This window comes from Chenopodium quinoa, unplaced genomic scaffold, assembly GCF_001683475.1.
Source record: "Chenopodium quinoa cultivar QQ74 unplaced genomic scaffold, ASM168347v1, whole genome shotgun sequence".
Taxonomy (NCBI): domain Eukaryota; kingdom Viridiplantae; phylum Streptophyta; class Magnoliopsida; order Caryophyllales; family Amaranthaceae; genus Chenopodium; species Chenopodium quinoa.
Genome location: NW_018742359.1, coordinates 1245599 through 1256482, shown reverse-complemented (window position 1 = coordinate 1256482; position 10884 = coordinate 1245599). Strand labels below are relative to the sequence as shown.

The 10884-nt window shown below is 30.9% G+C and overlaps 1 protein-coding gene across 1 annotated transcript; it reads left to right on the top strand.

The window, feature by feature from the left end:
- The first annotated feature begins 1347 nt into the window (after positions 1–1347).
- Positions 1348–9142, top strand: LOC110695938 (CASP-like protein Ni6). Its single transcript, XM_021873178.1, has 3 exons — positions 1348–1656; positions 6604–6730; positions 8655–9142. The coding sequence occupies exons 1-3, from the start codon at positions 1427–1429 to the stop codon at positions 8877–8879; spliced, it is 582 nt and encodes a 193-aa protein (XP_021728870.1). The 5' UTR covers positions 1348–1426; the 3' UTR covers positions 8880–9142.
- Positions 9143–10884: the final 1742 nt, after the last annotated feature.

Sequence of the window (10884 nt, the reverse complement as noted above, 5' to 3'; positions counted from 1 at the left end):
CTAAACTTAACTTGACCTGAAGTCTCAAATTTATACTTGACCTCACTTGACAATTTCGATGACACGAATATAAGCGAACCCATATTGACCCGACTTGAGTACTAATAGAAATTTTTTATTTATTTTTAGTTTATCACTTACCTTTCAGGTGGTTTTTTTTTTTTTTGTAAAAAAAAAAAAAGAAAAAAAAAATTATCACTTCTTTTGGTAACTTTATAATATATTTTATTATTTCTCTCTCATTTCTAAAACCCCAGCCAAAATATTTTATCTTTTTTCTTTCTTTCATAGTCCTAGTTAAATGATTTTAATTTTTTTTTAAATTAAAAAAATAAAATAAAATAAAAATAAACTACTCTCTAGTAATTCAATGCTATAGTTATCCCTCACTCGCACAATATAATATTAGAGCAAATAAACTATCCTACAACTCCCCATAAATGTAACTGGAAAAAAAAATAAAAAAGGGGGGGGGGAGTATCATGTAAGCTTTAGTTTGGTACCAAATAATTAGTAACCTAGTACTCCCTCTATTTTATAAGTGAGACGTTTTTCTTACATGTATGGTAATGAAAAATTTTGACTAATAATATCTTTACTTATTAAAAAGTAAAAAATATAACAATTGAGTATTAATAAGCTATTAATTAATTACTGAGATGATTTCCGCAATTAAGTACCCACCACACTATATTTTTTTTTATTTATCACTAACATTAGTCAAAGTGGAAAAGATGAAAAAAATTAAAATGTTCAACTTAATAAAAACGGTAAAAACGGAAGCATACAGCTAGAGTATGCTGTGAGATGTGACAGATGAGTTCTTACTAGCTAGTTCAAAAATAGCACTTGATAAATTTTGTAAACTTATCACTCTTAGAACAAGGAATTTCCCAATAATATGCGAGCAAGAATTTGAGTTATACTCTGAAAATATAAACGGTGCATTATCTTATGTGTCGCGCTTACTTGACTTTCACGCTCTATTGCATCAATGCAACTAACTTTTTTGAACTAATAAATAGAAGTTAATTTCATAGAGTATATAAACTGAACTTAATCCTTATCCAAAACATATCCGTAAGAAATTCCAAGTCAAAACATCCACAATTGTAAGCAACTTAATGTTCATACATTTAGAGGAATTGGTAGTTGAGTTTATACATAAACAATAAGAAATAAAATTAGAATTTTCAAACCAACCTATGAATTCAGTTACTTAACGTGTGGACAATTCTAACCAAAAAATTATTAAATTTTATCCACATTAATTTGAAATATTTTTCCACACCCATCATTTTCTCAACTTCCTCACTCTATCCATCATCCTTTCTCTATATATTCGTACAATAATCACCCTTATAGTTCACCAAATATACCACTAAAACTAGCCATAATACCAAAAGATAGTGTCATACATATATAGATGGAGACAGAAAAGGGAACAGTGCCACCACCCGAAGCTCCTCCGACTGCAGTGGCGACGACGATGGATAAAAAATGTCGTGGAATTGATGTAATTCTAAGGGTTTTGTTGTTGGCTGCGTCAATTGTGGCGATTGTAGTGATGGTCACTAGTAAGCAAACGGCGACTGTTCTTACACCTCGTGGCCCCATCCGCGCTCCGGCGAAATTTGAGCATTCTCCTGCCTTCATGTAAGCTCTTTAAGTTCAAAGCAGTTTTATGGAGTTTAGAGTTTGTTAAATTTTCTTAGTATATGTTTGCACTTAGTGTTTGGAAAAACCATGTCATGCACGGTACATCACGTATAGTGCAAACATATACTAGTAGCTCTCATTGCTTTTTAAATTTTGGGTCTATCCTTGCAGTGGCGGAGCCAGGATTTATAATTCGGGGGGACAAATTTTGGAGGTTAAAGTTTCGGCAAAAATCTCAAGAAAAAAATTGATCACCTAAATTGTTTAATATTTATTTGAAATCACATATGCCAATTATTTCTATATGGCAAAAGAGGAATAAAAAAGTTTTATTGTATATTAAGAAAATTATCCAACAAAAATGAATAAATTTATGTTTGTAAATCCCGTTATGTAATCACATAATTGATATATACGAATTAATTACCTTATCATAAAGTCAAATAATTATCGTTAGAACAAATTGATGGTAGATATGAAGGGTCTGGGTTTGAGTTACATTCGAAAAAATAAACTCAACTTTCTCAAATCAATCATATTATTACATATGTATTTCGTATGTATTAATAAAAGTTAAAACACAGTTACAAACAATTAATTAATAGTAATCTATTTATTAGAAATGTAAAAAAATAGAGTTTAAGCACATAATAAAATTAAAAATCCTAAAACAAGAAATAGGAAATGAAAAATAAAATTAAAAAGACTATTGAAAATTAGAGTAATCAAAAAACAAGTAGGGGAAAAAAAAAACAAAAAAGCTGAAAAATAGTAGAGTGGGGAATCGAACCTAAGACCAAGGCACAGCCTTACTAAGGACTCAACCACCAAACCATATTCAATATTGTGATATTTACTGTAAGTATATGATATTTATAGCCTTTTACTGTATTTTCTTGATTTTTTTTTTAAAAAAAAAAAACTTTTTTTTCGAAAATGGGGGGACAACTGTCCCCCCTTGTTCTAATGTGGCTCCGCCAATGTATCCTTGACTTTTTTGTTAGACAATCACGGTTTATATTGGTAAACTAGCTTTGTACGACTATATCTAACAATGAACTCACAGTTAATGTAGAAATAAATCAAATATAAGAAATAGATCAAAAAAGAAAAAATTGACCTAAATGACAAAACCAACTATATATGGCTTATTGGACACAAATTTATAGAAAATCGTAAACTTAAGCGGGTGCACTCAGCTTTACAAATAAACTACTACCTTAATTTTAATTTATTTGCAGCATTTACTATGCTATAAATGGATGTTACAAATTATTTACCACAAATATTTTCTTTTTTTTTCACATGTGATTTCTTTTTATCTCTCTCCTCATCACATACAACTTTCTTTTTCTCTCTCAATTTATCCTCACAAACAAATTTTACCTAGATGTTGATAAATATAATCTCGCTGCAAATAAATTAAATCGAAAGTATTACATAGTTGGGTTGTAAGGCATGACATGAACTACTTATTAAGTTGTTAGATGTAGTATATAGTTAAAGTTGTTGTAACATTTCCTTTATATAAATAATTAATATCAATAGAATATATACTATCTTCGTTCTTGCTATTTGCATTAAACAAGTATTATTTGTGAAATATAAAATATTTTTTTATTACAAATAATAAAAAAACAGATATAATAATTAAAGTTATTATAATAGCAGTATGTCCTTTGTACAAGTATAATAATTTATGTCACATATTATTGCACCCAACAAAATAGTTGTCCTTGTCAATGCACCCACTCAAGGTTGTCTAATCATTTCCCCCTCCTCAGTCCTCACCCATTCAAAAATACATTCACCAAAAAAAAAAAAAAAAAAAAAAAAAAAAAAAAAAAACCACCATTAAAAAATACAAGTACAGTTTTCGTTCATATTTAAGTTGATAATATCACGATATCTCACCAAGGTCAAATCACGAAGTCAAATCCCAAAAAAAGCAAGTTGTAATATTATTAAAATAACAACCGCTTATATCATCTATTCTTCTAAGTGTACACATGTCAAGTTGTCATAGAAAATTTTTCCTACGAAAAAATATATATGATGTCATCAATTTTTTATTTTTATTTATATTTTTGTTTTATGATAAAATCTTGGTTAGATATTTCAATTCATTTTTCTATTTTTGTTATTAATACTTCAATTACTACCCTTTTTTTTAAATGCATATATGTAATTTCATTATTTTTCTTTGTAATTTGAAATTTTAGTATATAGGTTAATATTTAAACTTAGTCGAACAACTTCGCAACTGTGACAATATACCAATTTTTATTTGTTAAATCTTGCATCGCACGAGACTAATCTAGTAAAAAATATGACAAAGTCCTGCATAAATTAGTGTAATTAATATTATATTTTTATGTATTTTTTTATTTTTCACTTATTATTATTATTATTATTATTATTATTATTATTATTATTATTATTATTATTATTATTATTATTATTATTCTATTTTTAACTCCTTAATGGATTATGTATTATATTTAAAAAAAAATACATGTTTCATACTTTTCACGATGAAAACAAAACTTAATCCTTTTGTTGTTGTTTTACTCGACACCATTCTTGTTTCGACATCATTAACTTGCCTTTCTTTGGAAAGCTAGTGTAGAAAATTCAGAACACCATTAGAAACAAATTTTTGTCTGTAATTTGGGAATCTTCTATTCTAAATCTTTTTCCAGTCGCCTTAGAAGAAAAGATACAAAACAAAGTTCCTAGAGCATGTAATTGGCCTTGTCGAGCTAATCAAACATACGATACAAAATTGTTTAAAGAAAGGTAAGCTATAATTAGGCCAGTGTTCTCTCGAGCAGTTTTTAACGTTTTTGTAATAAAATTGAAGATAGAGGAGACATTGTTTTTTACTTACAAGTTGGCAATTATTGTTATTTAAGCTTTGTCCAGTTGTTGGACTCTTCATTAATAGGTTCATGAATTATGTTCTCACGTGAAACACCATGTTTTCATGTACATCACAACATCACCAAATTAAAAATATTAAAAAAAGTTCTACCACTGTTTAAAAAAGATATTGTCATTTAGATTTTTAAAACTTCCTCCGTTCTTGTTTTATTGCATCATAGGGGTTTTGGAGGTAAAATTTGGTAGTGGAAAAAAATAAGAGAGAGAAATGTAAAAATATAAAATTGTCCATGTAATGTAAAGATAAAATAAAAAGTAAGAAAATGTTGGGTATTTGCAGTGTGAACATAGATATTTTTTGTCCTAAAATGGAAATGATGCAATATTTGTGAAACTTTTCTAACATGCAAGTGATGCGATATTAAAAGAACGGAGGAAATATAAAGATCTCTATGAAATGAAATTTATCAGTTCTCTATATAGACTACATTTATTTTAAGATCTAACCGAAAAAGACAAGTTAATGATCTCGAGTAAAACAAAACAAAAGGATTAAGTTTTGTTTTCATCGTGAAAAGTATGAAACATGTATTTTTTTTATTTTTTTTTTGAAATACAATACATAATTCGTTAAGGGGTTAAAAATAGAAGAAAAATAAATAATAATAATAATAATAATAATAATAAGTGAAAAATAAAAAAAAATACATAAAAATATAATATTATTACACTAATTTATGCAAGACTTTGTCATATTTTTTACTAGATTAGTCTCGTGCGATGCAAGATTTTGACAAATAAAAATTGAAAGTTTAGTACATGTCAAATAAAGTACGGAGTATAATAAATTAAAAGAGAGTGAATGTAAAAACGATGGTTTAAAAAAAAGGTGAATAAATTTAAGAAAATTAGTATTTATCCCGTTCAATGCACGGGTTGAACTTTTTATTGAATCATATGAGTAATAATATTATAATTTTATTTTAATTTTGTTTGCTAAAATACTTATTATAAATTAGGGTATTCTTTTTCAAATTATTAATAATTTAAACTAATACTTTATTTATATCTTTCAAAGAAAATTGACGTAATATAAGTGAAGGTAAAATGCATTATAAATTAAATAGTTACCGAACATGGGATTTTGATTAAAAAAATAAAACTAATGCAACCCTTCATGGAAAAAATTAAATAAAAAAGCAAAATAAATCATTTAAATATTAAAATTATAAAACTAAAAAATAATAAAAATGACATATTATCACAACCCTTCATAAAAAAAAGAGATAATTAAATGTAAAAGATTCTTAAAAATTGTTAACCAATAAGAATATGACAAATGGCATAAGAATACAAAAAAGTTCATGTTATTAATAATAGTATAGATGTGTGGATAGGTGTAATTATTTAGGAGTTAAAAAAATTGAAGGGGGAAAGCTTTAAAATAAACTCCTTAAAGTATAATACGTTGTAATTATAACAGAATCGGGTCTAATCCCTGGGAAATATTTTTATTTTTATTTTTAATCTTCCTATTTTATGTTTAGATATTTTATTTGTCTGCTCCCGTGCTCCGTATCTCTTTTTGATTTATTTCTTTTATGGTAAAGATTAATTTCACTTTTTTCACTCCTTACCTATGATCCACATAAAGCTATGAACATATAATAATACTAATGTTTCTAAATAAATTTTTCACTCCTACCTAAAAAAATAAATAAATAAATAACTCACCCTTCACTTACTACTTTATCTATATTAGCATATGTTAGAGTTGCAATAACTTTTCAATTTTTATATACTCCGTATAAAATAAAAAAATAGTATTTGCATTTAAAAAAAAATACAAAAGAAACCTAATTCAATAAATTTGAAAAAGAAAGGTACTACAATAATAACCACGTTTTTCAATATTACTTCTAATCCGTTTCAAATTATTTGCAACGATAGATTAAACATATTTTATTCACACTTTGTATCAAATCGTTGTAAATAATTTAAAACGGAAGTAGTATAATATTCATTAAAAAATTCAACTTCTAACAATTAATATGTTTACAGATATTTTGTGGTAGCATTATCGGTTGCTGGTCTGTACAGCATCATCACAGCAATTGCATCGTTGTCCTTCTTCAGGAAGTCCAGCATCCCTCCTAAGTTGTTCTGGATTTTACTCGTTCATGATGTGGTATGCTTTAATCTGATATTTTCATTTTTGGAATATATTTTTCAATGTAATGTTTTGGTGCATATAACACAATTCAATTTAACGAACTTAGCTAGTTCGTATAAATTCACTTTGGTAACTACAGAGAGTACAGATTGCTGCGGCCAAGAAACAAGTAATGAAAAAAAAAAAAAAAAAAAAAAAAAAAAAAAAAACTTGAGAGTAAACAAACAAAAAGGGACATGCAAGTTCCATTGGATGGTTATCCTATTATTCAAATCATTAAAAATTGTAGGGTAAACTAATTTTTAAAAATTTTGTATTTTAACACCAAAAAAAAGGCTGAAAATGGTTTTTAACATAAAAAAAATAAAAAAAATAAAAATAAAAAAAATTTTAACACCACCTAATTTTTATAAATTTGGATTTTACCACCACTTAACACTTCCGTCCAAAAAATCCGTTAAGTAGGGTCCATAATAACACGCTTCACCATTTTAGTGGTTTAAAAAAAAAGAAAAAGAAAAAAAAAAAGAATGGCCGCCACTTTCTTCTCCACCCTCACCTAGTGTGGCTGCCGGCGCATCCACTCTCCCTCTATTTACCCGATCCACCTGAACCCTCCCCCTCCCTTTCCCCAGCCCTAAACCGCCCCTAACACCGCCAAACGCCCAAACCGCAACCCTCCTTCCCTAAAAACGGCGACGAATTCGACCACTGATGGCTGAAATCGGCCGATTTTGGGGCTGAGTGGCCTTAACCGGCTGATTTCGGCTATTAATGGCCGAATTCGTAGCCGTTTTTGGGGAAGGACGACTGCAATTTGGTGGTTTTGGGGCGGTCTAGGGATGGGGGAAAGGGAGGGGGAGGGTTTAGGTGGGTCAGGTTTAGGCTGGGGGAGGGAATGTGTCGGCGGTGGGGCGGGGGCAGCTACTGCGCTTGGCAGAGGCGGAGAACAAGGTGGCAATGGTAGGGGCGGTGGTGGAGCTGGGGTGGCTGGGTAGTTTTAGATTTTTTAAAAATATTTTTATATTTTTGTTTTTTTTTTAATATTTTTTCATTTTTTGGCTAATAACAAAGCGACACATGGCGTAATGGCCCTACTTAACGGATTCTTGGACAAAATCAATTAAGTCGTGGTAAAATCAATTTTTTTTAAAAAAAATTTGTGTTAAAATATTTTTTTTTATTTATTTTTTTTTTTTAAATTCGTTTTCAGTCTTTTTTTTTTTATGTGTTAAAATATAAAATTTCCTTAAAAAAATGTTATAAAAAACTATCTTATAAAACTTAGATGTTGTAAGAAACTAACTTATAAAACACTAAATGTTGTAAGAAACTACTTTTATCCGGATTATTTCATTGATTAAGGGACATTTAATGACCCATTTATAAACATTTTTTCTCCTTTTCCCACCCAAATTTCTCCGTAGCCCCCATATAACCCCTAATACTCATTATCTTTCATTGTTAAATCAAGCACTTGGTAGCTACTTACAACATTTAGTTTTTATAAGGTAGTTTCTTATAAAAAAAAATTTATAAGGTAGTTTTTTACAAAATTTGAAGTATATATAAGGTAGTTTCACAAGAAAGCCTTTTTTTAACATAGGGTAATGTTATATATGTAGCCTTAAGGGCTACAAATATGCATTTATCATTTTTTGTATTTCGGAATTAGCTTATGATACATGACAAAATCACCGATAAACCGGTGTACATAATAATGTATACTTGTATTTTTTTTATAATAGAATCTCATGATATTTTACGTAATACAATTTCATAACTGGGATAATTTTGAGATGCATTCTCTATTTTTAAATAAATACATCATTTTGATTGTTAGATTAGTCAATGAAGAATATTGCAATTAATATATCTTTGATTGTATACCAGAGAAATTAATCAAATAGCTGACAACATTTTGTAAAATGACTTACAGTTGATACTGGGAATAGTAGCTGCAGCAACAGGTGCAGCTGGTGGAGTTGGATACATTGGTCTAAAGGGAAACACCCATGTAAAATGGATGAAAATATGCAACTTCTATGGCAAATTTTGCCGCCACATTGGAGGCTCCATTTTTGTTTCATTGTTTGCTGCCGTGGTGCTCGTGCTCCTTGTCGTCGTTAATGGCTATTCTCTTTACTGTCGCATCCCAGAATGAATGTACTTCTTAATTGTCATAACTTCGTATTTGATCCATATGTAATTATGTATGGACGCTAGTTTAATCTGTCCCTTTGTGCTATAAGCGTTTTACGATTTGACACTGGTGTTTAGGGGTGTATCTAGTGCATAACTGCATATTATATGTCCTTTTTGGGCGTAACTCGTGTAGTACGTTTGTGTTCCTTTTATTTCTCTGTATATATATGTATATTTTTCAGTTTAGTGATTGAAAATAAATTTGCAGTGTTCTTTGGTAAATCAATTCAATTTAGACGATTTTTTAAATTCCTTATAAGGTCCTATTGTTATATTTTAAGTTTATGGAGCAAAAAATCATGGACAGGAAGAAAAGAAGCCATTGACGAGCTTAGACGGAGAAATAATCAGAAGAGAGATAGAAGCTACGTTTTATTTTTATTTTTTTAGGATATTTTTTGTGAAAAACAACCTTATATACTTTAAATTTTGTGAAAAACTACTTTATAAAAAAATTGTTGTAAGAATCTACTTTATAAAAACAAAATGTTGTAAGTTGCTACCATGTGCTTGATTTAACACTGAAAGAGAAGGAGAATTAGGGGTCATACGGGGGCTATGGAGAAATTGGGTGGGAAAAGGAGAAAAAATTATTGAAAATTGCATTAAACATCCCTTATTCAATGTAATAATCTGGCAAAACGAAACTTCTTACTACATTTAGTGTTTTATAATGATTTCTTACAACATCTAAGTTTTATAAGGTAGTTTCTTACAACATTTTTTTAATAAGGTAGTTTTTCACAAAAACTAAAATGTATAAGGTAGTTCTTCACAAAAATTCCTTTCCTTTTTTTTTGATTTTTTTTTTAATTTTTTTTTATTGTGGTAATAAAATGAGAATTATACAACTTTTAGTATTTACTAGGGATTCAAGCGCGCGATGCGCTCGGCATGACTAGCCCTTTGAGGAGAATTGTTACTGATGGCCTTTATGACTTATGTGATTAGGGGATTTTGCTCCCACCAATAGGAATGCGCCACGTGGGCCAATCAGGTCCTGCCAAGTGTCCCCCAGTTGGACCTCTCAGGGCTTGCCACGTGGCGCACGCTTATTCGTCCACCCTGGACCTATTATGTCATGACACGTAGCATACTCAATGCCTAATGGAGAAGTCGGTCACCTAGGCCCAACTTCCGAGGGAAGCCCAATCAGCCCAAGGTTAACCTAAACCTAGGATTGGCACGTTTCCCGAGGTTATAAATACCTCCCTTAATCCTCATTAAGGGGGATGATGCAGATTACACCCATTAAACACTCTCACCTAGAGAGACCCAATCACTTTAATTTCCGCATTAATTACTCCTTAATCAAGTACTAACTTGACCATCGGAGGCGGATCTCCAATCATCCGGAGCATCCGTTTGTTTTGCAGGTACAGGCGTCCGGTTCCAGTCTCGGAATTGTAACTCTCCCGCAGGACATCAGAAAACCCCGAAACATTTTGGCGCCGTCTGAGATGGCATCCACGTTCGTACCGGCTCCTGAAGAGAGACGTCCCCTGGACGACCCTCTAGTTCAGACGGACCACGATACTGAGAATGAATTTGAAGTTGAAGCTCACACAGCTTCAGACGGGACCCTAAGGGCCCGACGTACCCGTCATACCGAAAGGAGGGAACGGGAACATCTTCAAACTGGAAGTGAGCCAGCAGGCGCACCGCCTGTTCGGCAGCAGCCGACTGATGGGTCTGCTCCCATCACAAGGAACGAACTCATGACCTTCATGAGGGACTTCAAGGGAGAAATTCAAGAGTTGATCAACAAGAAGCCGCCTGCTCTGGACAAGGAGCAGTCGGCTAAGAAACCCTCCACTTCACGGAAGAGGAAGCCAGTTCAAGGGCGAGAGGCGACCCCTCATCCTAAATCTAGGAAGTGGGAGCCGCCTGCCCTTGATTTCACAAAATACCGTTTTCCTACTCCAGGAAAGAGGAAACATGTTCGTCATATTCAGGCGGACGGG

What these genes read in the sequence shown, in the direction of transcription:
- LOC110695938 (XM_021873178.1), top strand. Translation starts at nt 1,427, where the DNA reads ATGGAGACAGAAAAGGGAACAGTGCCACCACCCGAAGCTCCTCCGACT. An exon ending in GAGCATTCTCCTGCCTTCAT is followed by an intron (nt 1,657 to 6,603) that starts GTAAGCTCTTTA and finishes ATATGTTTACAG; the next exon opens with ATATTTTGTGGTAGCATTAT. An exon ending in TTTTACTCGTTCATGATGTG is followed by an intron (nt 6,731 to 8,654) that starts GTATGCTTTAAT and finishes AATGACTTACAG; the next exon opens with TTGATACTGGGAATAGTAGC.